The sequence below is a fragment of the Cordyceps javanica genome, chromosome 2 (genome assembly GCF_051103115.1).
Source record: "Cordyceps javanica chromosome 2, complete sequence".
In the NCBI taxonomy this organism is placed as follows: Eukaryota; Fungi; Ascomycota; class Sordariomycetes; order Hypocreales; family Cordycipitaceae; genus Cordyceps; species Cordyceps javanica.
The window spans coordinates 2,240,216-2,265,957 of record NC_139296.1 but is presented as its reverse complement, the minus strand read 5'-3'; the positions used below and the strand labels follow the sequence as shown (position 1 = coordinate 2,265,957).

The 25,742-nt window shown below is 54.6% G+C and overlaps 8 protein-coding genes across 8 annotated transcripts; 5 read left to right on the top strand and 3 right to left on the bottom strand.

Annotated features, from left to right (window-relative positions):
- Nucleotides 1-695: 695 nt before the first annotated feature.
- V2A60_003180 (uncharacterized protein) lies at nucleotides 696-3,189 on the top strand (the record flags this gene model as incomplete). Its single annotated transcript, XM_083254520.1, has 4 exons — nucleotides 696-729; nucleotides 798-857; nucleotides 914-1,151; nucleotides 1,203-3,189. 4 exons carry the CDS (start codon nucleotides 696-698, stop codon nucleotides 3,187-3,189), a joined length of 2,319 nt encoding a protein of 772 aa, XP_083110646.1.
- Nucleotides 3,190-3,404: 215 nt separating this feature from the next.
- V2A60_003179 (cytochrome b5-like heme/steroid binding domain-containing protein) lies at nucleotides 3,405-4,475 on the bottom strand (the record flags this gene model as incomplete). Its single annotated transcript, XM_083254519.1, has 1 exon — nucleotides 3,405-4,475. One exon carries the CDS (start codon nucleotides 4,473-4,475, stop codon nucleotides 3,405-3,407), a length of 1,071 nt encoding a protein of 356 aa, XP_083110645.1.
- A 2,950-nt stretch (nucleotides 4,476-7,425) lies between these two features.
- On the top strand, nucleotides 7,426-9,549 carry V2A60_003178 (uncharacterized protein; the record flags this gene model as incomplete). Its single annotated transcript, XM_083254518.1, has 3 exons — nucleotides 7,426-7,432; nucleotides 7,564-8,321; nucleotides 8,401-9,549. 3 exons carry the CDS (start codon nucleotides 7,426-7,428, stop codon nucleotides 9,547-9,549), a joined length of 1,914 nt encoding a protein of 637 aa, XP_083110644.1.
- Nucleotides 9,550-9,718: 169 nt separating this feature from the next.
- Nucleotides 9,719-12,861, bottom strand: V2A60_003177 (Fusaric acid resistance protein-like-domain-containing protein; the record flags this gene model as incomplete). The annotated part of the gene is made up of 2 exons (XM_083254517.1): nucleotides 9,719-10,959; nucleotides 11,013-12,861. The coding sequence occupies 2 exons, from the start codon at nucleotides 12,859-12,861 to the stop codon at nucleotides 9,719-9,721; spliced, it is 3,090 nt and encodes a 1,029-aa protein (XP_083110643.1).
- A 1,789-nt stretch (nucleotides 12,862-14,650) lies between these two features.
- Nucleotides 14,651-16,945, top strand: V2A60_003176 (uncharacterized protein; the record flags this gene model as incomplete). The annotated part of the gene is made up of 1 exon (XM_083254516.1): nucleotides 14,651-16,945. One exon carries the CDS (start codon nucleotides 14,651-14,653, stop codon nucleotides 16,943-16,945), a length of 2,295 nt encoding a protein of 764 aa, XP_083110642.1.
- Nucleotides 16,946-18,722: 1,777 nt separating this feature from the next.
- V2A60_003175 (uncharacterized protein) lies at nucleotides 18,723-19,841 on the top strand (the record flags this gene model as incomplete). The annotated part of the gene is made up of 3 exons (XM_083254515.1): nucleotides 18,723-18,857; nucleotides 18,940-19,070; nucleotides 19,154-19,841. 3 exons carry the CDS (start codon nucleotides 18,723-18,725, stop codon nucleotides 19,839-19,841), a joined length of 954 nt encoding a protein of 317 aa, XP_083110641.1.
- A 398-nt stretch (nucleotides 19,842-20,239) lies between these two features.
- V2A60_003174 (X-domain of DnaJ-containing-domain-containing protein) lies at nucleotides 20,240-21,983 on the bottom strand (the record flags this gene model as incomplete). Its single annotated transcript, XM_083254514.1, has 3 exons — nucleotides 20,240-20,410; nucleotides 20,492-21,774; nucleotides 21,878-21,983. 3 exons carry the CDS (start codon nucleotides 21,981-21,983, stop codon nucleotides 20,240-20,242), a joined length of 1,560 nt encoding a protein of 519 aa, XP_083110640.1.
- A 1,479-nt stretch (nucleotides 21,984-23,462) lies between these two features.
- On the top strand, nucleotides 23,463-25,042 carry V2A60_003173 (bifunctional farnesyl-diphosphate farnesyltransferase/squalene synthase; the record flags this gene model as incomplete). Its single annotated transcript, XM_083254513.1, has 4 exons — nucleotides 23,463-23,518; nucleotides 23,581-24,634; nucleotides 24,696-24,857; nucleotides 24,914-25,042. The coding sequence occupies 4 exons, from the start codon at nucleotides 23,463-23,465 to the stop codon at nucleotides 25,040-25,042; spliced, it is 1,401 nt and encodes a 466-aa protein (XP_083110639.1).
- Between the last annotated feature and the right edge of the window lie 700 nt (nucleotides 25,043-25,742).

The following is a 25,742-nucleotide window of genomic DNA, read 5'->3' as shown; positions in this document are numbered from 1 at the left end:
GGTACTAACCAGAGTCTCTAGGGGCCAATTAACCGTCCATGCCTCCATACCAGCCTCTTGGGTCCATTATTAGGGAACGGGCCGCTTGTTTCTTCTTTTTACTTGATTGCAAGAATGCAACACCGCTCGAGTTAGATATGGACCTCCCCCACCGCGTCCGCGGCCAGACTCCATCCCAATGCACACCCTCGTGACCCTCTCCTGGTCAGGTTCCACTACTGGGGCCATTAATTGAACATTTTAATGTTGAGGTCACAGTGAGGGTCTGTAATCGCACATCTCAATGTCTCATCCACCAAGTAGAATTGAGAAAAATTTGCAGCTGCGATTCAAAGTGCGACGGGGCAAGTGGATGAGCTTCATCCTAGACGATAGTAGAACAAGGGGGGCGTAGGTTAATCGTGAGCGCCTGCACAAATCCACACCTGCTGAGCCCTTAAACCCCATGGCCAAGGCCTGGTCAAAGAGGAGCAAGCTACTCCGTACTATCAGTAATAAGAAAGCAGCGAGGTGGATGGTTGCCCTATTTGTAGTGGGAGGTTTAAGTTGCCAGGCACCAAGACACGTGAATTGGCGTCGTGCGCTGAAGTAACTCAGCACGCGCCGTCGCGTCCCCGCAAAAAGGTTCACGCACCAGGACACAACGTCATGGCAGCCCATTGAAGTGTTGCGCCCGCGATCATTGAGCCCTTGAAATGTGGCTGCTGGAGAATGAAGAGGCTTTTGAGTGTATAACAATACCGAAACCAAAACCAAAACAGAGTATGCTAGTTCTGGTTGCTAACCGCAATCACCAGGCCGCCGGCTATGGCTACGACCAGGAAAGACATACCTGTTTGGGCGCACAGTGGCTGAGGGTGAGTGGTGATGGTTTGATCTGGTGGACGAATGGCTAACCGTAATGCATAAACAGCCGGCCAGCTTGCGATTTCACACAATACGATATCTCGCAAACATTTAACGATAACAATCGACCCTGTTGGCGATGGGGATGCGCTACATCCATCTAGACGCTCTAAAATCACAATCGAAGACCTGGCGACGAAAATTGGCACTGTGGTTAATGGCAAGAAGCTGAAAGGCACAAAATACGCCGTGGAAAATGGTCAGGATGTCGAGATGACAATGGGGAAATGTCCCAACAAGTTCCGGTACTGATTCCACGCTGCGCTGGCGTGACCCTGCTAACATGATTCCGACAGCTTGACCTGGAGACCTGTCGCATTCACGTTTTCCTTCTCTAGCAAGGAACTGCTAGCGAAACCGATAAGCGCTCTTCAATCGCGATTCGAGCAGCTGGATATCAAACTGCTAGTTGATTATAACATAGACTTCACCACGCATGTCGTGGCCAAGAAGCGCAATACTGCCAAGGGACTCCAGGCGTTGATCAATGGCCAGTTTATTGTCACAGAGTCTTTCCTCGACGCAATTACCAAGGCTGCTGACCCAGTAGACGACGGGAATGGGTCGCAAACATGTGCGCTAGAGCAAAATTTTGACGAATCGTGGCCGGATCCTATGAAACACCTGCCACCTCGTGGTGGAGAGCCCTTTGAGCACCCTGACGAAATCTACACGCCAGACTCGGGCCGAATCAACATTTTCGATGGATACACGTTTATATTTTATGATTCGACGCAGTATAACAACCTGCTCGCTCCGATTACGAACGGTGGAGGCAAAGCTTTGGCTGAAACTGTCAGACCTGGCGAGACTTTGTCAGATGACTTTGTGCGATACGTCAAAAGTGTAGCCGGAGAAAAAGGTCTTGGCAGTTTTGATGATGGCAGTGAAGGTAAAGGTGTTGTGGTTGTGCGATATCTGCCAACAAAAGGTGATCACGTACAATGGTACACGAGTTTCATTACGACAGTCTCTCTGCAGCTAGACCATCGACCTATCGAACAAAATGAATTCCTCGAAGCTATCTTGATCAAAGATGCCAGCATGCTGCGCCGACCACTTGAGGTAGAGGATCAATCAGGTACATCAATGATTGCGTCACAAGCTCCCCACCCATCAGGAGAATCTTCCACTGCCGCAGTAGAACCAGAGCCGACCACAAGACGTTCTCGGGTGAGGAAACCAGTAAAGAGGCGCTTCATGGGCTTCGATGATGGCTCGGACATTGATATGGATGAGGCAAAACCGCCAGTTCCAGAAGCAGTTTCAGCAAACGAGGTTATCGAAGAAGGTGGCTTGTTTGTGTCTCAAGAGCCCGATCCCATTCACGAAGAGCACTCGCACACAACTCAAAAGAGGTCTGCACCTGTAGAAGACGACCTCATGGAAGGAATGGCACCAGCCGCTGCCAGATTCAAACGACAACGAATAGCTATGGGTAGCGACTTTGCATCTGAAGCTCCAGAACCGCCCCCGACGCAACCGCCAAAGCCAATCAAGAAGGAGAAGAAAGAGATCAACATCCTTGCCGAAGCTGCGAGGCATCGGCAGGAGCAAGAGGCTCGCGCAAGAGCTGAGCAAGAAGATCTCGCGCAGCTTCCTGCAGACATCGACCTAGCGGAGATTCGTCGACTGAATATTGTCGAGGAGATTGAGCTTCGCAAACCCGACAACACCACGCGCAGCAGAGACCAGGACATTGCTGACGGCCGATGGGATCCGAAATGGAACGGGGTCAAGAACTTTAAAAAGTTTAGGCGCCGCGGTGAGGCAGCCGGTAGACAGCCTGCGCGAACCATCATTACTGTTGATGAGGTGCAGAGCAAGAAGTTTGGAGTGGGAGATAACTACTGGCTTGAAGATGAAACTCTGCCGCGGGCAAGTTCGGGCGCCAGATTCCAGCCGGCGCCACGAGGTGAGTCGCCGCAGCCCATTTCGCAGATATCGAGTGGCGTGAACCGCAACGCGCAAAAGGTTGGCGAAACGCCTGCGACCCGTGACGACGACGGCGACTCCGCAGACCCAGAGGAGGACGAAGACTCCCAGCCACCACGGGGGTCATATGGCCGGAGGACTGGTATTCAAGCTACCGCCAGCTCCAGGGGCAGCCGCAGCCAGTCGTCAGCACAAACATCACAGAGCTTGGGTAAGCGAGCGGCACCCAGCACACTGTCTGGGCAGTCATCAAAACGACAACGACCGCCGCCACAGCCAATCCAGGTGGCCGACAGCGACGACGACAGCGATGATGAACTGAAGTTTAAATTCGGCAGGAGACGTTAGGTCTGTGGTGCGAAGCAATATGTACTATAATCAGCCGCGAAGGACTACACGCTGCTGTAATGATGAAAAGAAATATGGTTCTATTACCGGGGGGTATCTCTTCTATTGTAGTAAATATCCATGTCCGTTCGATGCATAGCGACACACCAAAAGGCTCGTTGTCTATCCCGAAACGCCGAATTTTGTATGTAAAGTAGTAGCGCCAGAGTCGTCCGTCAATCCATCGCTTCCATCTCGCTCTGCGGCGGACCTGTGGTGGTGGTGGATTCGGGCTCGTCGACCATGATGCCGACCAGGCACGCCGTCAGCATATTCTCGTAGTTGACCCAGGGATGGACCTCGCCAAAGAGGCGGGTGCCGTCGCGCGCCGCGCCGCGCATGAGCTCCGGGACGCCGCCCGGGTGGAACTTGGCGTAGGGGGTGACGTTGTAGACCTTGCCGTTGAGGGCCATCCAGGCGTCCGTGCCCCTGCGGCCGGTCTGGCGCCGGAGCATGGACGGGGTGACGCGCAGGTACGGCGTCGACGCGGGGACGCCGCGCAGGTCCGCGCCGGGACCGCCCGATATCCGCGCCCAGTCCAGCGGCGAGTGGCCCGGCTCGAGCGTGACCTGCCTGCTGGGCTTTGTCGGGATCGACGTGTGCGTGGGCGGGGGCGCGAGCCCACCGCCGCCGCCGCCGCCAGCCATGGACGGCGGCCCGCGGTTCGGGACCGGGCCCCGCGCGCGCTGCGCAGAGTTGACAGCGGGGAATTGGCCGAGTGTAGGCGGGCGATGAGAAGGAGGAGGCGGCGGCGGCAAAGGCGGCGGTGGCATCATGGACGAGGCTGAAGGTGACGAGGATACGGTTGGTCGGGGCGGGGGTGGCATGGACTCGGTCGAGAGAGAAAAGGTCGGCGGGGGCGGCATGCTACTCGGAAGCTGCATGGCGGTGGCCTTTGGGGTTGTCGGCGACTCGCCCGGCTCGTCCGGCTCGACGGCGATGGAAGGCGGCTGCACTGGGGTCGTCGTTACCACCAGTGACGGAGGCGGCGGCGGCGGCGGCGGCGGCATAGCGGCACGGTCCGCGTCGCGGGCCTCTTCTGTCGTCGGAGCCGGGCGCACGGGGGACGACGGCGTCTGCTTCGTATCGTCCTTTGCGTGGTCGCGCCGGGGCGGCCCATCAGCGATCGCGGGCGTGGTCGAACTGCGCTGCAGCCAAGCGAGGAGCGTGGGCGGGAGCCATGACGGCGGGCGAATGAGGACGTAGACAACGGAGGCGACGATGAGGGAGAAACCGATGAGGCCCATGGCAAAAAAAGAAAAAAGAGAGAGTGCGCGCTTGATGAAAGAAGAAGAAGAAGTCTAAGAGAAGAGAAAGAAAGAAGAGGGAATAGAAAAGGAAGGGAGAGGCAAACGGCACCGAGGCGCGTCGATGGGAGCTGCGCTTGTAGAAAGAAAGAAAGAAAGGGTTCTTGTTGGTGATGGACGGACGATTTTAGTGGGAGCTGACAATTCGCGACGACTTGGCTGGCACAACGGCGGCGGCGGCGGCAGCGGTGGGGCGCGGTAGCAAGACAAAGAATAGAGAACCATCAGTACTTATATAACTTGCCGTATTGGCTCTTAGACAGTGCATTTCTTTTTTTCTTTTTTAATTCAGATGATAAGTCTCATTTGACAACGACACTACTCGTAGAGTAAAGATGAAAGCGACCAAGGCCACAGTGGAATAGATGGAGATGGGCCATGGCAGAACTGCGGTTGGACAGTCATCAAGTCGTTTTGAATAATTGAAAAAAGCCCATACATATCATCACGAAAAGCGAATGAACAAGATTGTTGTGCGAGAAAACAATATCTGGTTCAAGCAACTATTCTCTGATCGCCTGGTTTATGACCCAGCTAGTATGGACTCACGCTGACTAGAACGTTGCCTTTTGCAATGCATTGCGTTTTAGGAAATGTGCTTTAATAAGAGGCAAACAGCCTGGTATGCAAACAGCCGGTCACTGCAGCGCCTCATCGCCAGCGTTGGGTTCGCTCTTGTTGCTTTATTGGTTCTCATGCGCCCCCAACGGTTGCTTATCTCAAAGCATCATACCCACCATCCAAGGGCTTGTGGTTTTCCTTCTCTCCGTGGGACACGATAGCTACCTTGATGTATCACAGTCCACTCTTGATCCGTCAGCCGCAGCCGTTGATGTCGTGCAGATGTACGGAGTAGGACAGGCCGTCTTTTCCCGTAGCCTCCATGTCGGTGATACTTGTCATTTTGATTAATCTGCCGCTTTTTGGGCGCCATTATCCTTCGTATATGTGTCCGAGACAGTGTATCTTCGGACGAGCCCTCGCGATTGCCTCCCAAGGCTTTGAGCATCCAAGACGTTGTAGCTCGCTGCCGCTTTTGTCACGTTCCCCAATCAGGTCGAGCTTGCAGGGATGGTCCCAGCTCAAAATTTTGAGATGTAAAGCTTGGAGGCATAGGCAGGCCATGTATTATCACAATATCGACACCTTTTGGAATACTCCTTTCGTTCCCATTGAACCCGACCCTCCTTTGCGATATACCCAAAAGTATACCCACCACAATCGGGGCAGCGATGCATAGACTTTAAATTTGCGCCCGTAACGAAGCGTGATATTATGTATGTCTTGGCCGGGGGATGGCAGTCTACAGCATATGCTTCCGTCGAATATTGTAAGCAACGAGCGAAACCATATTGTCTCGGCTTCCATGTGATTGAAACTTGGGAGACACCTGCCAGGTGGCATTTTATCGATATCTGCGTGTTGACAACTAGTAGTTTACACCACATGGACTAATTTAAATTTTTGTAGGCTAAGTGTTGGCAGGTTTCATCTCTGTTGTGCACCGCAAGGGATGATTATTGAAGCAAATTTTGCTGTCATCATGTGGCTTCATCTAGTATCATGACGTCTCACACTGACACAGTCCGCAGAGTCCATAGCGATAACTTGCAAGCGATGACTTGGGACAGTGATGATGAGCAGGACAAACAGAGGCCACATTTGAGTGGCCAAAGTGACCTTACATATCTCGGTCAAGCGCAGGCCGGGCACTTGAGCAGCTGCAGCGACCCGTCGGTTATGTGCCACAGAATATATGAAGCAGCCGACGTGCGCGGCCGGTGCAACGGCCTCTTCTTTCCACCCGAGAACGCCCCTCTTAACGTTTGGCTTTTTTTTTTTCCTCACTTGAAACTAAAGACAACCCTTCCAAGCTTTGATCTATCAGAGGCTCTGTCGTATGGCTCTGCCTATAGCGGAATGCCTATAGCGGAAAGGGAGCGGGAGCGGACTGCGAACTGCGGACGGACTGTGGGCTGGGTGCCGAACCCTGCCACACGACCGGGGTGGTGGTGATCGACCTACGGCGGCGGAGAGTGCAGCTGTTTAACGGGAATCAAAGAGGGGGGGAAAGTTTGCGGATTCGACTTTTTTTTTACGACACGTCTCATTCCAAACACTCCCCGTGTAAGAGCAAGGCGGCGGTCTGTGCTACACTGCGCTCACGAAGCCCATTCGTATATGTATATACATAATTCTAGCCGCAGACACAGCATGTCCCGCGCGGAGAAGGAGATTGGGCAAAGGGATTCGAACACGTAGCCTGTACAAGGAACATGGCAAAGGCAAAGTCTCGTCTCTCTCGGAGAGAACGATGAGATGATGATGGAATAATCGGCCCCCTTGATGCTCCGCTACCTGCAGCCAGCGGGGGCGAGCTGGGCGCCTAGGTTAGTAGTGAATGAGGGGAACTGAGGGGTCGCTAAGAATAATTAGCTTTCGGCAAGCATCTGCCTCGGCTTCTACGCCAGATCAGGCCAAAAAGCGATTTTTTATTTATTTACTCGATTTCCTTTTTGGAGTTGCGGAGAGCTCAAAGTGCTCCACCGGGACAGCCGCTGCGCCAGTCTATAAGTCTATGTGAATTCATATAATACTCGTTGGACAACCAACAAAGAGCAGGGCCGGCAGACAAGTAGCAATCTCCGAATCTCACGCTACTTTCATTGACAACCAATCTGCTTTTATTCTCCCGGGCAGGTTGTATATTTTATTGCTCCTCTTTTCAAGTCCTTTGTTCTCTGAGAGCTGATTGGATTGTCAACTGAATCATCAGCTGCCCCTGCTCAAGCCTCACACACATCTCACCTGCCTGTCTCACTTTGGACCTTTACAAGGGGGAAAAGGTGTCTTTATTTTTTTTCTTCCTTCAACTTCCTATTCGGGCATCATGTCCTGTACGTACCGTCCCTCGAAGTACTTACACACAACAAGCCGTCTTCATGTTCTAGTTCTCCTTCTTCTCTTCCACATTTCCACACCATTAACTCATCCAACACTTCGTCCTAACACCTCCATGCCACACCAGCCATTCCCCTCGCCCTGGCCGTCCCCGCGGCCGTCGGCGCCGCCGCCTACCTGAACGCGCGGACGTCGTTCTGGTACGACGCGCTGATGCTGGGCGGCATCCTCCGGGGCGTCGCGGGCATCACGTACGGCGCCTGGGCCGACCGCCTCAACCTCTTCTACGCCCTCGAGGCCCGCGCGGCCAGCGCCAGCCACGCCGACAAGACGCTCCTCCTCTTTGACGGGGCCGCCTACACCTACCGCCAGCTCTACGACGGCGTCCTGCGCCACGGCGCCTACCTGCGCGCCCGCCTCGGCGTCCGGCCCGGCGACGTCGTCGCCCTCGACTTCCAGAACTCGGACACCTTCCTCCTCCTCTGGTGGGGGCTCTGGAGCATCGGCGCCAAGCCCGCCTTCATCAACTTCAACCTCACCAGCGCGCCGCTCGCCCACTGCGTCGCCTCGTCCACCGCAAAGGTCTGCCTCGTCGACCCCGCCGTCGCCGGCCACTTTGACGACGACCTCGTCCGCCGCGAGACGGCCGGCATCCAGATCGTCGTCTTTGACGAGGCGCGCCAGGGGGCGGCGCGCACGTCCGAGGCGCTGCGCCAGCCGGACAGCGACCGCTCCGACAAGGCCGCCGGCAGCATGGGCATCCTCATTTACACGTCAGGCACCACCGGCCTTCCCAAGCCTGCCATCGTCTCCTGGGCCAAGCTCATTGTCAGCTCCAAGTTTAGCGTCAACTTTCTGGGCCGGGGCGACGATGTCATGTATACTGTAAGACCCCCCTCCCCCCTCTCCCCGTCTCCGGTACACCGCCCGTGCTTACCTGCAATGCTGACAATGTTTCGATAAGTGCATGCCACTATACCACGCCTCTGCGTCCATGCTTGGCTTCTGCGCCACCGTCATTGGCGGAAGCACCCTCGCGCTGGGCCGCAAGTTCTCGACCAAGACGTTCTGGCCCGAGGTGCGCGCCTCCAACGCCACCGTGATCCAGTACGTCGGCGAGACGCTGCGGTACCTCCTCGCCGCGCCGCCCCAGACGGACCCCGTCACGGGCGCCGACCTCGACAAGGCGCACGCGGTGCGCATCGCCTTTGGCAACGGGCTCCGCCCGGACGTGTGGAAGCGCTTCCAGGACCGCTTCGGCGTCGGCACGATTGCCGAGTTTTACGGCGCCACCGAGGGCACCCTCGCCACCTGGAACCTGTCGAGCAACGACTACGGCGTCGGCGCCATCGGCCGCGCGGGCTGGCTCCTGCGCACCCTCGTCGGTCGCGACACGGCCCTCGCCGAGATGGACTGGGCGGCCGACGCGCCGGCGCGGGACCCCGTCACGGGCCTGTGCCGCCTGGCCGGCCCGCACACGTCGGGCGAGATGCTCTTCCGCCTCCCCGACGGGCCCGACGACCTCGAGTCGCGCTTCCAGGGCTACTTCAACGACCAGCAGGCCACGCGCGCCAAGATCATGCGCGACGTCTTCCGCAAGGGCGACGCCTGGTTCCGCACCGGCGACGTGCTCCAGCAAAACGGCGACGGCCTGCTCTTCTTCATGGACCGCATCGGCGACACCTTCCGCTGGAAGTCGGAGAACGTGTCCACCGCCGAGGTCAGCCAGGTCATGGGCCTGCACCCCGCCGTCCGCGAGGCCAACGTCTACGGCGTCGAGCTGCCGCACCACGACGGCCGCGCCGGCTGCGTCACCGTCTGCTTCGACGCCCCGCGCCCCGCCGACGACACCCTCCGCAGCCTCGCCGCCCACCTGCGCTCCACGCTGCCCTCGTACGCCGTGCCGCTCTTCCTGCGCGTCGTCCCCGACCTCGGCGCCGACACCACCGGCACCAACAAGCAGCAAAAGTACGCCCTGCGCAAACTCGGCGTCAAGCCCTCCAACGACGCCCGCCAAGGTGATGCCGACTTGTTCTGGCTCAAGGGCGACACGTACGTGCCGTTTGGCGACAAAGACTGGAAGAAAATCGAGGCTGGCCGCCTCAAGCTGTAAATACGTGCGGAAGCATCGGAAATATTCGCGGATTTTTACACATCTTTAGCATTGTTAGATAGACAGCAATAGGCTACGATAGTTAATGTTTCAACTTTGTGCATGATAATGTGCATACTGCTGCATCATGGTGAATCGTGTACGGATCAAGTCAAGTTGGCGTTCCTTCTCACTCAGTAAGAAGCGGGTCGTCTTTCAGGACCCCCAATAGCCCTTCAATCTCTTGCCTCGTAATCTTCAGCTCGTCTTCCACCTGGCCCGTCACAAGTGCATAGGCATACAGAAGCGCATAGTCCCTCTCATTGACCGCAACATCCAGTCCAACCCCGGGTCCTGACCATTCCGGTCCTTGCTGCTGACCGGACGGCGAACCGATACCCAGGGCTGCCTGTCGACGTGCCGCGTGGACTTCTCGAAACTCGAAAATCTTGCTCAAAAGCCGGTCACGCGCGCGTGCAATGCTCGGAATGGCATCCGTCAGTGGATACTCTAGCATCGTGGAGCTTGCAAGTACTTGAAATATGTGGCATATACGGTCGCACAGCACAGCGCGCTCTGGTGCTGTGAATTCGAGCAACGCACGCTCGCCAACGGAGAGGCCTGCCTTGCGCTGCGCAACTAGACTCATGGAGTAGAATCCGTCCAAGATGCGGTTTATACTGCGCAAGATGCGTCCATTAGCTTCAAATGGAAATGGCCCGCGCAGCTCAAATTCTGACGCGGCGCTGTGCCGGAGGGACTCGAGACGATCGGCATAGCGCTGCAGTGCAACTTGTTCACCGGACTTGAGATAGCTCCGAGAGCAGTCGGAGCGCAAAAGAATGGCAAGCGGTCCGCGGCGCCAGATGAGGCCCATCTGTAGGAACAGCACCGAGATTCCCTCTCGGAATTTTAGGCGCGCAGAGATCGGCCAGACAAATCGACATACTGCAAGGCCCCATAGGATACCTGTGCAAACAGAAATGACACGATGCATAACGATATCTCTCATGATGGGATGGATACCACCTTCGTCTTCATCATTGTCATCGACCTTTTGGCTGAGCGAATAAGCGTAGAGAGTCGACACGTTGTATGCCAGAATTGTCATGCGGCCTAGTGGCGCACGACCGCAAGCGACAATCAGGTAAAAATTAAAGAAAGCGACAAAGCTTCCCAAAATCGCAAGCACAACACCATTACCCTGACTCACCGTCCAGTTGAACAGCGAGAAGAAAGCACCTGCGAATGTTCCCATGAATCGGGCCCACCCCGTGGTGTTGGAGGCACCTACTGTCATGGAGCAGACAATCATGAAGGACAAGAGTCCCCATTCGCCACGATAATGGTTGTACATGTCGCGTGTCGCTTCAATAAATGCGAGCATGCCCCAAAGCGCTGCACCAATTCCAACTTTCAGACCGAACAGCACTGTGGGCGGTCAGTCTGGATGCCCGGATCGATCATTTTTTGTTCTGGCTTACCATCGTCACTCGCCATCCTCCGCAGGAAATGGAGTAAGGCCTGTGACAGTTTCGATAGAATTCTGCTCGCATTAGGCGCCGCGTCCCACCCGTACGTGTCCCGTCGGTCTCGCATGGAACGGGGAATACCCGTCGGTACAGCCGACTTTCTAATAGGCTTCACTAGAACTTCTGATTCCGGTACGTCAAAGGGCAGTGCTGCGAGACCGTGGTCAGGCTTGTTCCTCCGCCACCATAAGAGCCAGCGCCAGCTACATTCTTTACGATCATAACTGTGCTTGAGATCCTCCAGAACGTCGAGATATGTCTTCATCTCCTCACCAAAGCTCTGCAGAGTGAACGAAAAGTGTCCGCAAGCAGCAGCAACCTCTTCAAGTACGATTTGGGGGCGACCACTGTCGTTTTCTTGACGAATGCGGCAATACAAGCCTTGCAAAGCATCTGTACGTGCGTTGCCGAATATTTCCAGTCGCTTCGTCAACTCCTCTCGCAGAGCATCATTTGTCTGGATGGAATAGTCGGGAGCCCCAGCAAATGGCATTTGCGTCAGCACCTGGCACAAGATGCCGGACAGATTCTGCATTGGATGCCTTAGAGCGTGAGCAAAATCTGCAAACAGCCGCCCCGCCGCGCGAAGGTCCGGGGCGTCCCTTGAGCCTGCCTCTGTCGTTTGAGAACTCTCAGTACCAAGGAACGAGAACGGATCAATATCTCTGGCAACATAAGGTGTTGCTGAAGTGCTGTGAATCTGAAAGAGAATGGCATCGCGACCATCGCCATTCAAGAGTGCAAACTGAGCCTTGGCGGCACTGCGCAGAGCGCCTATAGACTGAGCCAAAGTCTCGATAGACATGACTGTCGCTCTTTCAAGGCTATATACCCGGGCATGACCAAGCAGATAATGCTCAAACTTGGCCTCGCGGAGGTGCTTCAGCATAAGAGAGTGCGCTTTGGAATAAGCGTCGGAGTCTGGAAAATTAGGTGGCGTGGCATCCTGGTCGGCGCAGGCAAGAAAACTGGCAGTTGCGTCGGAAAGCATACTTCCTAGTGAGACTGATGACTGGGTGACGGAGGCTCGCAGAAGTTGGCGCGCGGATACACGCCACAGGAGCAAATTGACAACGGCGGTGCAAGTGATTCCCATGATGAGCATCTTGAATACCTGCACAATCTTCTGATTGGAAAACACGTTGTCAATCACTGCGGTCTCTTTGGTGACAACGGATATGATGGCGAGAGAAGCGAGGGTACTGGCGACATTGACGAGTGGATTGTTCATGCGCTGTTTGGTCCAACCCATGAAACCAAAGCCGCCGCCAATAAAGACAATGACGACGAGTGCATGAGCCAGCCTGACCAAGCCAAAAACGGAGCCGACAAGCACCGAGGTAGCCATGGAGAGGAGAGAGACGAGCTCGGCATATGCAACAGCAACGATAGCAATGAGGATAGCCTCAATCATGGAGCCGGTGGAGCGAGCAGCATGGAAGTACACGGTTATGGTGGCAACAACGTGCTTACCATCTGGCTTGCCGAGAAAGTCGGATAGGAACGGGACAAATGTGGCCATACTAGCCAGCGTGTAGGCAATTGCGCATTTCAAGACACCGCGACCAGGAGTGGTGTCAAGCCACTGGAAGAAGTGCGAGGCTTTGCTGAAGGTACCCTGTACCGTGGAGTCAATCAGCTGGGTCATCGACCATCGCCGGCGTGTAGCAGGGGAGCCTCCCGGCAAGGCATCATTTGCGCTCCGAGAGCCGTCGAGAAAAGCCCCGACATGGCCAACAGCAGGTGACGTAACGTCGGCGTCTAAGGTTCCGTCGTCGCTTGGCCTTACAGGGGCGGCCATGTGGGAGAGAAGCGCGGCATAGGCAGAGGATGAGGAGTCGAAGAGAGTCAAGATAAGATCAAGACGTTGATTCTCTTAAACTTAGAGGTTTTTAGTAGATGGAGATGGGGTAATGAGGCTGTATCGTTCTAGGAAGTGATGATAATGATGGATGATGTATGCATGGTAAAGCGTGATGCGGTCAGGTGTGGCGTCGCTAGCGGGGCAGTCGTCTGTGAGGCGCATAACCGTGGCTGGTTATAGGTCCGGGGTTATGTGTTGGCTCTTCCTTTTTTGGGCGGGACTGGAACGCGAGATTTTACGAGGCTAAGAGGCGCGATCTGGGATATTCTGGCGACGCGCGGTAGCCATTATTTCAAACCGGATAACGGCTACTTACTTGCGTCTAAATTTCCGGGGTACCGGGCTGCAGAACGTAGCGTCTGAGAGAGACATGTTGCGGTAGGGCCGTGTGAAACGTATGTGTGTATGTGTGTGAAACGTGTATGTGAAGCATGGTGGAACGAGTAATGAGTGACCGAGTACGGAGTCATGGTTTGAGTTTGAAGGTTTGGAAAGGGAGAGAGATACTGAAGGAAGTTTTCGAAATGTTTGGCTGCAGCTGATGAAGCAAGCATGTGGGAGCACGGCATCAAGATTTAGCAAAGTGATTATTACTTTGTCATTACGTCAATGCACATGCAATAAGGGTAGTTTATGCAAGAGTAAACAAGGGGTATATCACGCCCCAGCTATGACGGCGGGCGTTTATAATTTATGCGTTCAATACCTAATTAGGGGCGAAGGACCCAAAAGTAACCGCTCAAAAGAGTTACTGGTAAAAGCAAGGCTCTCCAGCGTTCGTCCCAAGACGATTAGCGGGGTTGTACAGCAAGCACTAAGTACTGATAGTAGCCTTAGTACCTACCTAGGCTGCTAGGTACTTAGGTTGTAGCCTACCTCCATACACTACTGTAGGCAGTTAGTGGGCGCTACAGGGAGCTCCGGGAAAGCTGCATGACCAAAGTAAACAAAGCGCCGCAGATAGATAGCCATAGGTAAACAAACACAACTACAGTTTGCGTTTGAGGCTCAACGTGGTTCCTTTGACAACTGTCTCGTTACCTACCTAGGTAGCTAGGTGTATGCAGTCCTTTTTGGTTTGGTTTGTTTCCTTTCTTCCTCTCTTTGTTCTCCTTGTTCTCTTTTGCCTCGAGCTGTACAGTTGCCTGTCTCCTTAATCACTGACACAGGTACCGTGGCACCTAGGCATGGGTCTGCAACGTCACAAGAGGTGTAGGTAAGTGGGAACTGTTGTGCATTTGGACCACAAAGCTATAACAAAAGGACGCGCCAAAATATCCCGACGTTACTTGGACCAAGACATGCAATGCCTTCTTCCCAACCGCCAACGTATTAACCAACCAAGTTATATTGCTATCCGTACTCAGGTACCTAGGTAATACCCAAGCACCAATTACTGCCGACATCAACACGAACCAGCACATGCGCCCCTGCAGCTCACCGCGTCGATAGTGGAGGCGCCCGCCCAGAACTGGGTAGCCCCTCAGTTAAACCCCCTATAGAGACCACTGTACTCCGTAATTTCCAGATACTTGCCGTTGCCAGCAAACTGCCGCTGTGTCGCAGGTCACTTTGTCGCCCACTGCCATTTCTCGTCTCGCTCCACACCTGTCCTGAGATGGTGTGCACACCTTTGACACATCCTCCATCGCCATACTAAACTTGGTCGCGGTCCGTGATATTCTGGTTTTGGCCTAACACCAAAAAAAAAACCCCTTCGGCTTTCATGCACCTGCCAGCTTACATCCTCGCCGCTTCGCTCTCTACACGACCTGCTCCAGCCACTAACAACATCAACGAACGACGCCAACATCCTCGCACCCCTCTGCCGCCGCTCCGTTGCGGCCACCCTCGCCAAGCCCCTCTACTGCCTTCAACACCGACTCTGGAACGCTGCCCGTCAACGTCCAAGACAGACAAGACCAACCGCGCTCAGCACCGCCGGCAGACCGTCTCACCTCATCATCCTACTCTCGCCCCCTCTGCTGCATCTCCGTATTCGACTCAACAACGACACGGCCTCCATTTATATCCATCGACTGCTGCCCTTCATCCCGTGCTAGCCGCTGCCGCGTTCCCTCTTCGGCCTCGCGGTAGCCATGACCGCTTGGTGACGCCTGGCCTCAACCACAACACTGCCTCCGCGCGCCTCACCATGCCGCCTGGAGATAGACCAAGGCAGCCGCCCTCCGTCGTTCGAGCCGCCGCAAATCGTGCTGCCCCTCTCACCCCCAAAGTTGCCGCCAAAGCTCCTCCTGTACTCGGTTCGCTCGCCAGGAGGCCTCAACCGACTGCCACAACGCTCGCCCACGATGTGGCCTCTCCCGTCTCTTCATATTTCGCTACAAATGTGACCCCGCGCACCGGCCATAGGCAGACCCGTGTCGACAGCACAAACAGCACTCCCAACACCACGCCGAACCCGGACAACCGCGTCAATGGCTGGGATCGAGATAGCCCGCGCCCTGTTGGCATCGGCCAAACCGCCTCTCCAGATTGTGGTCTCAAACTATCCGATATGCCCGTCGATGCAAACGATGCCAACAAGTTCTTTTATGCGAGTGAAGCAAAGAATACACACACCCCTGGCCAGCAGCGCCAACAAGCACCCGCCATACAAAAGGGTCCTACCTTCTTCTACGCCAATGCCGCCTCCAACAACGGCCTCGATCGCTCAGCCACTGGCACACCCCAGTCTGCACCTATGCTCTCCCCTCCGAATCCGAATGGACAGGACCCTTCATCTACCAAGTTCTTTTACGCGAACGGCACGCCTGAAATGGAACCCAAGCCGACCTTGTCGAACACTAACGCCAACCCTGGCTTGCCCTCGGGACCTCGTCTGCCGCCCGGAGCCCGTGCTCCCTTGGGTTCCTCTGCCACTGTTGTTGGCGTGATCCAACGACCTACGTCACCTCTGAAACACAATTCAACGCCTGCGCCAGTTCTTAGCCCCATCCTACGAACTGCAATGTCCCCTCCATCGGCAAGCACATCGCAAACGAGCCCGCCTTCTGCCATTGCCCAAAACCCCGACGGCCAGCGTGGGATGAGACGAGTCAGCATTGACGCACCGCCGAGATCTTTTAGAAGTCAGTCTCGGGTCACTGGCAGCCCTTGCCCAGAGCTGCAATTGCCTCCAAAGCTGACAACATCGCCTAACCCTTCCGAAACTGCGTCACCACCAGCCAGCCCTGGGCCGCTGCAGGCGTCTATGACTATGGCTTCTCTTCTGCATGCTGCAGAGGAATTGCAGGGATCTGATGACGACGCCGGCGTCCTATCGGAACCGCAGAGTCCGAGCAAGTCTCAATTTTCCGATAGCGTGAGCGAACTCGTCGCCAACGCTCGCAGAGAACGCAAGGTCCAGGATCTTGAAATCACGAATGCATCACTCGAGGCTATCAACAGAACGCTGGAGAGGCAACTTCGAAAACAGACTGCTGAGCTACGCCGCTATCGCCGTCTTTCTCGCTCCGGTCGACTATCGCTTACATCCGCGCCAAATAGTCGCGTGGTTTCAGCAGCACTGACGGACCCGCCCGTGGATCTTTCAGATCTCAGCGAAAACGACCAAACCGATGAGGAAGAGGAGGAGTTTGATGACTCCATCGAAGAATCTGACGTTTCCATGACGGATACTGCATCCATGTCAGCCATCTCCATCGGTGCCATGCGTCGTAAGCGTGACGAGAAGCGCCTGCAGCTTGACCTCACAAAACACCAAGAGCTGCTTATTGATAGCCAAAAGATGAACCAGAGCATCAAGCGTTGCCTAAGCTGGACCGAGGCACTTATTAAGGAGGGACAAAAGGCTCTCGAGTACCACGTTCGTGTGTCCGATGTTCAGCTTGGCGGCCATGTGCTTTCCCCCGTCGATGAAGACGACTATGAGCTATCTTTCCATGATATTGATGATCACGACATAACCGTTAAGGATTCGGTATCATCATCGCCTGCAAGAGCCCAACCAGACCGCGACAGTGGCATCGAGTTACCACCAGGCGAGGACGGCTCATAACAATCACAACGGACCACCACCTTCCTGCCTGCTTTATATTAATAGCCCATAAGTGACCTGGTAGTCATACATGGCACCACACCACTCTACTCTCATTCATCATTCAATCCCCGACGAGAACAGCCTTTCCTCGTGTCTACCCCGCCCTGTCTCATCCCTCCACCCCTTTCCGACGATGCCGACACATTCTTTCGACGCCTCTGTTTTATTACATTTTATATTCCTTCTATTTACGTGGATAGTAAGACGTTGGACGGGGAATCCGGCTTCCGAGCATAGCGCTACTTTCTTCGACAGCCAACTGAGTGTTGGCTCCTTTTCTGCTTTCAGACATAATTCTCTGTTTTTTACTTGGTCGGGTCTGATTTTTTTTTTCATTTCTTTTGTCACCACTGCTGGATGCACCACACCTTTCTCTTGTTCATTACACACTCTACCGTACACTGGATTTTTTTTTGTCTTCCATATACACCAGATACCCTCTGCTTTAGCACGCACACACACACACGCACACACGCACACATATGCGCTTGAGAACAACCCTGTATTCCTGCCTAGCGAAAAAAGAAGCATTCGCTTGGCTGCGCTCTCTTGACTAGTAGTTGCTTTCATTTTTCTTTGTACACTACTCTTACCATTTGACAGCTGGGACAACATGGCTCTTGTAAACAAGGCGCCGGCTGGGATGTTTCTATAGCATGTGTACATAGACCGGATATTGGGAAAAATATCGAAATCATGGTCACTAATGAAATCTGTGTGGTAAACATGAGACATATCAACATGGGGCCAAATGCGGAAAACTCACACCAGTCCCTTAAGGCTGTACAGTGACAGGCAGCCTCGGGCAGCGCAACCCCGCTCGTCCATTTCAACACTCGCCCAAAGCGCCCAATCGACGCCAGCGTGCAATCATGCTGATCGCGGGGGGGCAAGGGTCGGGGCGCTACTGATATACACTAGATGCAGGATCCTACGACTATGGAAGGGACGAAACGTATAGTTTTGCTCAGCAAGGCGCCACCTAGCGGTGACGGTTCCGCTATGGTAGCGAACAGCGTCGAGCCCGCGCCACGAGCTGAGGGCCTGGTCAAGACGAAAAAATGGGCGCCGAGAACTACTACGGGATGCGTCACTTGCCGGTAAGTCTCCCCTGCTATGGAATTGGTTGTGTTGGCTGGCACGTGTGTCGTGATGAACGGGGTTTGCTGGGTCCATCCTCCGCCGCTGCCTACTCCAGCTTCCATCATTGGAATACATGCTCTTACTGTTGTGTCTCCCGTGCAGGCTTAAGCATGTCAAATGCGATGAAGTCCGACCGCAGTGCGGGCGCTGTACAAAACGAAACATCAATTGCCACTTTGACCGGCACCCAGCCGTCGTGAAGGTAGCTCTCGAGGGGCTGGTCGACTGCGGCGCAGAGAGGCTGGTTGTGCCAATACCGGTTGCAGCCGCGGGACTCACGACCTTGCAAATCGATTGGATCAAATGTTTCCAGCAAGGTAAGCTACCCGTAGCCTTGTATGGCGTGGATGAGCAGGGCCGCTCAGCAAGAGGTACATCGACACTGACACCAGGGACTGTTCTAGTTGCGCTCATGTGGGACGGACTTCCCCCAAGCGCTTTGGATCCAAATGCCAACGCGGCGAAGGCAGTCAGGAAGCCTTGGACACCCGACTATACTATGGCGAGTCGCATACGATTCGTCTTGGCGCATTGCTTTACTCAACACACGATTTGGACGCCGGTGCCGAATCAAGTTAACCGGCTAGGTGATATGGCGACAATCAAGCGCAAGTTTGACCACTACACTCTCCAGGTATTGGCCGATCTAAGCGCAGACATTGGTGATCCCGATAGATACCGCGAGAAGCAGGTCCTCACACGGCTCTCAATATTCCTATCTAGCGAGGTATGCTACTTCACCGCTGTCACCACCCACTGGTCCAAATCCGCGATCCCGAATTCGGCGGCCCTGCTGACAATGGATATAGATCTCACTGAGCTCCCCCACCCTGCACCATCACTTGCGGGGGTTTGTTGCGGTTGTCAAGGCCAGGGGTGGAATACAAGCAGTGTTGGAAAGCAACGAGATCCGACGAAATTGGGTGTGGCTGGCCATGATGTAAGTCCCGTCGCCCGCTCGTGTCTCTTCGACAATGCGCCGTGCGAACCCAGCAGCTGATGTGACGCTTCCCGCAACACCAGGACCATTATCGTCACCAACACGACGTCCCCATCATCTGGGCAGATGGCCGAAGAGGATTACTTCACCAACGAGGACCTGTACGCGTACATTACCGGCGATTTCAACACCGCGTTTCCCTGCCCGACGCAGCTCTTCCTCTGCCTCCGCGACATCAATCGCCTGCGCCGGGAGATTGCGGGCGGCCGGCGCACCGCCAATTCCCCTGCCCTCCAGGGTGCCGCGCTGGCCATCATCCGTGACGTCGCGAGCTTCGCGCCGGAAGCGTGGACGGAGCGCTACGCGCTCCCGGAGCGGGCCCTCGTCCGCCTCCAGCTGGCGCTCGTGTTCAAGTCGGCGACGATGCTCTACGGCATGATGACGCTGGCCGCGCACGCGGGCATGCCGTTCCCCGCCCACCAGCGCTTCGCGACCGCCGACGTCATCGTGGAACTCGTGCTTTCGATCATGCAGGTGCTTGGTTACGACGAGCTCGCCATGGTGTGGCCGCTGATGGTGGCAGGGGCGTCGCTCGGCCGCGCAGCCCGCAGCAAGCAGGCCGTCGTGGACGGCCTGCTGCTCGGCATCAGCCGCGGTCCGTGCCCCTCCGTGGGCGTGTATCTGGGTCTGGAGTGCTTGAGGCGGTTTTGGAAGTCGGGCAAAACAGAGTGGGATGAGTGCTTCACTACCTGGCAGGCCACGGTGCCGTGAAAGGCTCGGGGGAAGGCGGGGACGTCTGCCGCCCAGCAGTGCCTATTGAAAAGCTAATTATGTATTCGAGAGAGGTGGAGAGATTGAATTCTTCCTCCGCACTGTCCGTGTCTGTCTAAATACCCGTCCCATCTAAAACATAATACCAAAACGATCATACCACAAGGAGGGGAGGGATAGGAGTTCACAAGTCGTGTGGCGTGTGTTCTTGAGCAACTTTGCCATTTTCTCCTTGTGGACTTCCCTCGCCGCTATCTGCTTTGTCCAGGATAACCTTCCACACAGTCGCTTTCGGGGAATATAAACAAATGATTCTAGTCAACCGCTCAACGTTCACCTTCACTCTACCCTCATCCCTCGCGCAGGAGGGGTTCATGTTTTTCTTTCACTCAGGTTCCTTATGGCTTGGGGACGTTAGGAAGGTCCTCAGCGGCAGCCGCGGCCGCAGACTTTTCCTTTGTCTTCTTTTCTTTCTTGTGCTTATGTTCGTCTTCTTTCTTCTTGGCGGCTTCGGCGACGAGCTGCTCGAACACGAGATAGTCACCTTCCTCCTCAGGAGAGCGTTGAGCCTAAATTTGAAAAAAAAAAGAAGGTTTATGTTAGTTAATGCATATCTACGTGTTGGGTGATGATGCTTTTTTTTTTCTTACCTTGTTGAAAATGTCACCAATGAGAACCAGGGCTTGGGCACGCTCGAGACGCTTGGACAAGGGAACCTTCTTATCGTTCAGGAGACTATCGCAGACCTCGCGCAGGACGCTCTGAATCTCCCACTTGCTGCCGCGCCAGGCGGCGGCCAGAATCTTGCCCGTCACGCGACGCTCATACTCGCTACGCTTCTCGTCGGTCCAGTCCTCGCCGCCTTTCTCTTCCATGCGAGCCATGTCCTCCATGGTTTGCTGGGCGTCAATGGCGCTGCTGATGGTGTTCCAGGTCTCCTTGACCAGAGTGCCCTTGTCACGGAGGCGGCTGAAGAAGCCGCCGAAGCCGAGGAGTTTTTGACTGCGTAGCAGGGCGGAGGCTTTGGAGACGTACGTCTGGCCGATGGCATGCAGAATATCAATACCGAATGACTCCATCTTGAGGTTTTCTACCTCGAGGCGCATCTTTTCTTGAAAGGCTCTGGTGACATCGGCGCCCTTGTCCGTCTCTGTCCACACACTGACGCGGTCTTGCAGCTTCGCTACTAGGTTGTCGACACGCTCCTGGCGGACTCGCGCACGCTCCTTTTCGAACGCGGCGAGCTGCTCACGCTGCTCCTTGGACAGGCCAGCCTTCTTCTTGTCCTTTTTGGCATCCTCGGCGGAGAGTGAAGCAGCTGCGGCATTGTCATCATGTGCTTTGTCGGCCAACGCAGGGCGTAGGGGGATTTGTGTGCGGCTGTAAGAGCCGGACGACGGCGCCGGCGACGTCGCTTCAGATCTCGGGGGAGGGGTCGTGTGGGCGGTGGCACTAGGAGCGGCGTGCGCAGGGGTCTTTTCATCATCAACGATAACGGTAGGAGGTGGAGCGGTAGCGGCGGCGGCCGGCGTCTGGTCTTTCAACGATTCCTTCATAGCTTCCGCAGTGCCGGGGAAGTCGGACTCGTCCTTGCCAGGGCCTTCGGGCGAGGCCTGTTTTGCTTCAGCAGCTTCAGCAGCTGCCTGCTCTGCTTCGGCAGCCTCGGCGGCAGCCTGCTCCTCTTGCATAGTGATGTCCATGGTGGCGGTGAGGTCCTTCATGAGGCTAATTTCACCGATCCAATCGACAAAGGCCTCGCCACCGAAGATGGACGAGAAGAACTCAGCGGGGTCGGCAAATCCCTCTTGTGGCTTGGCATGGTCTTTACCAAACTTATCGTAGGCGGCGCGGAGGTCTTTGTCGGAGAGCACCTGGTACGCTTCACCGATAGCCTGGAACTTTTCGTGCGCAGTAGGGTCATTGGGGTTCTTGTCTGTATGCGGGCACGGGTTAGCTATCTTTGACCGGAGAGCCGGAGGACATGCGACGGCGAGCAAGGCGTGCTCGGCATCACTATCCAGATGGGCTGGGTATACCAGGGTGATGGAGAATGGCCATCTTGCGGTAGGCCTTTTTGATCTCGAGCTCGGTCGCGGTGGGCTGGACGCCCAGCGCATCGTAGTAGACCGTGTCGACAACCATTTTTGGGCGTGTTCGGGAGGGGACGGCAAACTATGTGTATGGGGAAGAGAGGGTGCGGAATACGAAAAGAATCCGCGAATGTAGAATACGGACAGTGACAGACCGCAGCGAACGGCTATCGAGGGGGGTTGACGAGCCGAAAGTGTTATGGTGCCTGGTCAGGAAATTTTATCCCAAGGATGACCGACACCGACTGCTACATACGTAATGGAGGGGCGAAGGGCCAAGCTCTCTTCAGCGTCACTTGTGGCGGCTTGCGCACGCACGTGAATGATGGCTGTGCAGGTAGAAGTGGCTACAGGGTATGCAGTGGCGGTGCAGCACAGGAAAGCTATTCGAATTAAAAAATGAATGAAATCGGTCGCGGTAATGAATGCGCGCATGCGTTCAGATATTTTCCAGTGTGCAGCCAGGTAATCCATGCTCTGGCCCGTTCAAACAGTCACGCCGCGAGCGCCCTCAGTACGCGCCCCTTCAGAAGTTAGTCAACTCACTGATAGGTAGGTAGCTGCCTGTAACACAGGTACCTAGGTACCTTACTACGGGTGAAAAACAGCCAGTACTCCGTACTGACTGCCTACTTGCTTGGGAACATGCTTCATGTCGCGGAAAAATTACCCATTCGTGGTGATAAGTACTCAAAAGCCTTTGCCGGACTCGGTCAAGTGAATCTGGACCGGCCTATATGCCCGTCGATGACCTCGTCTATCGTAATCTATTTATTGGCCGAAATCATATCCAAGATCCCCTCGTTCTCGTTCTCGTATAATCTGCACTCCGGCCGCAATCTCGGCTCTTGCGGGGTGCCACTTGGGCAGGCATAATTAACTTAACCTCTAATAGGCAATCCCCTATTGGAGCCCTGCTACTTACGAAATACTTTCAGATTTCGCAATTCTCTGCGCCAGTTGTGCGTCAGTGAGCCTCAGGCTCTATCCAGGTAGGTAGATGGTAGATAGGTACGTAGGCGCTTTGTTCCGAGCAACAAAGACACAATCATCATACGTTGATGCGCGGAACTACCAATGCCTACCCAGACACGTAGCCAGGCAAGCAAGGTACTTAAGTAGGGTAAGGTACCTAGTAGCCAGCGGAGGTACCTACGAAGGTTCTCCGTACCTTAGTGCAGATTACCAGGCACGCAAAAGTCCACTGCAGCTCCCCTGGGCTTTTGCACCTAGCCCAGAAACCCCCCCCCCCCCACATTAATCAGAATACCTAAAAGTCGTTCTAAGCCCCTAATTTTTTTTCTGCGCTTCATTTTTCCTTTAACACTGTCTTCTTCATACCTTCCTTTCTCCCCTCCTTCTAGATCCTGAGGCGTATTCATCGCAGCCAATTCATCTCCGTCCAGCCTTGCGCTTCATGCAGCTAGTACATTGAGTTGCTTGCCCTGGTTCACACCAATTCTTCCTCAATTGCAGTGTCCCCCCATACATTCCCTCCACTAGTGGCATCAACATCTCTGAAGCCGTTACAATGGGTGCTCTCTACTATCTGATGCACCCGAATCAGTTGCGTTCCATAATTCAATGGTAGGACCAGATGGCTTGAAGAGTCTCAATCATCATATCCTAATATGGCTAACCTCTTGCAGGAAGCTCTGGCATGATCCCGTTCACAGACGCGACACCACAAAAGAGTGCGAAACGCTCAAGGAGTGCTTCCGCTTCCTCAACATGACCAGCCGCAGTTTCTCCATGGTCATTCAGGAGCTAAACCCTGAGCTCCTCGTCCCTGTCGCTCTCTTCTATCTCGTCCTCCGAGGACTGGACACTATAGAAGATGACATGACGATCCCTCTCGACAAGAAAACCCCCATGCTACGTAACTTCCACGAGACCATGGAGGTAGACGGGTGGCAATTCCACGATAGCAAGGAAAAAGATGCCGAGCTTCTCGAGCACTTTGACGTTGTCATTACTGAGCTGAAGAAGCTCAAGCCTCAATATTACGAAATCATCAAGGATCTCACTCTGAAGATGGGCAACGGCATGGCTGACTACGCTGCCGACACAGAAAAGATTGAGAATGGCCTGCAAACCGTCGAGGACTATGAGCTATACTGCCACTACGTCGCCGGGCTAGTTGGAGAGGGACTGACGAGACTCTTTGTCAGCTCCGAGCTGGCTAATCCCAAGCTCGCCGAGAGACCCACACTAACGGAATCTATGGGTCAGTTCCTGCAAAAGACCAACATTATTAGAGATATCCACGAGGACTGGGTCGATGGCCGCCGTTGGTACCCCAAGGAGATCTGGAGCAAGCATGTCGATAAGTGGGAGGACCTCTTCGAGCTTTCCAAGCGAGAGCAAGCCCTCAACTGCATATCCGAAATGGTGCTTGACGCCCTCAAACACGTTGAAGAGTGTCTATTCTACATGGCCGGCATGCGTGACCAGAGTTGCTTCAACTTTGTTGCTATCCCACAGACGATGGCCATTGCCACCCTGGAGCTCATCTTCCGTAACCCTGCCATCGTCGAGCGCAACGTTAAGATAACAAAGGGCGATGCCTGCCAGGTCATGCTCGAGTCCACACAGAACCTCTTTACCGTGTGTGAAGTCTTCCGCAGATACGTTCGCCGCATTCACAAGAAGAATGACCCTCGCGACCCCAACTTCTTGGCCATTAGTGCCCGATGCGCCAAGGTAAGTCGGCAGGACCCCACGCGATTTGTTCACAATCAATTGCATGCTGACACCTTCGCAGATTGAGCAGTTCATTGAGACTCTGTACCCCAAGCAGGATCCTGCCAAGCTAAGCGCCACTAACAAGAAGAGGCAAATGGACGAGCCTACTGCCGATCCTGGCGAAGGCTTCGTCATGTGGATGGTTGTCATTCTGTCGCTTGTCTTTATGGCTCTTGTTATGGTATTTTTTTCCTGAGAACGGACGCACTATTGTTGCAAAAGCTAACGAAAGCCTAGATTGGTATCGCATGGTTCTTTGGTGCCGATTTCTCCTCTACGTTTACCGACGTGAAGAAGCTATGGACCAGCCTCGACGGCACCAAACCTCCCCAACCTCTCGCCGGTGCTGGACGCGACGAGTTGTAAGCTATTTGTATACTATACGCATGTCGAACTCTTTTCTTCTTCGGGACCCATTATTTATGCCGTCCGGGACGTCATATACGCACCACATACCACACGATTTTTCACGAGACTAATTATACTACTAATGCCATTTCGATACCCGTCTTTGACGAGCATGACTCCTTGCGAGTTGTTATTGATTATCATTGGTGGGACGTTTAAATAAGTTAGCACGGATGTCAAATTGCAATTCAGTCCTTTCATGACTGTGGTTGTGCCGAAGAAGTGCTTATATCGACCTTGCTCTTAGCCTTTGCTCTTCCGAGTGGGCACAGCTGGGCGTTGCTCTTTTGCATTGGTCAAGGGGCGGCATCTCGTTGGAAAGCAGACACATCTCATGTCGTAGTCGCAGATTTCTTTCGTAATACATATCTAACTACACGTACATTATATAGAAAGAGAGAATCATTATTAGCTGGTTAGCAGAATGACTCGTGTTGTCATTGCGGTAGGATTTGTGATGTCAGGCCTGGGACAGGCCATCATGCAATCAGCCTGGGTGAGCGTTGAATAACAGTCTATACCACGGCCTCGAGTCTGTATCAGTACGCAACAAAAAAGATCTGCGACAGTTGAAATGTCGGGTATCATGCGAACTAGGCTACGCTAAAACTGAAGAAGCCCCGGCACAGCAGTTTGTGCTTTTTTTTTTTTCTTTTTG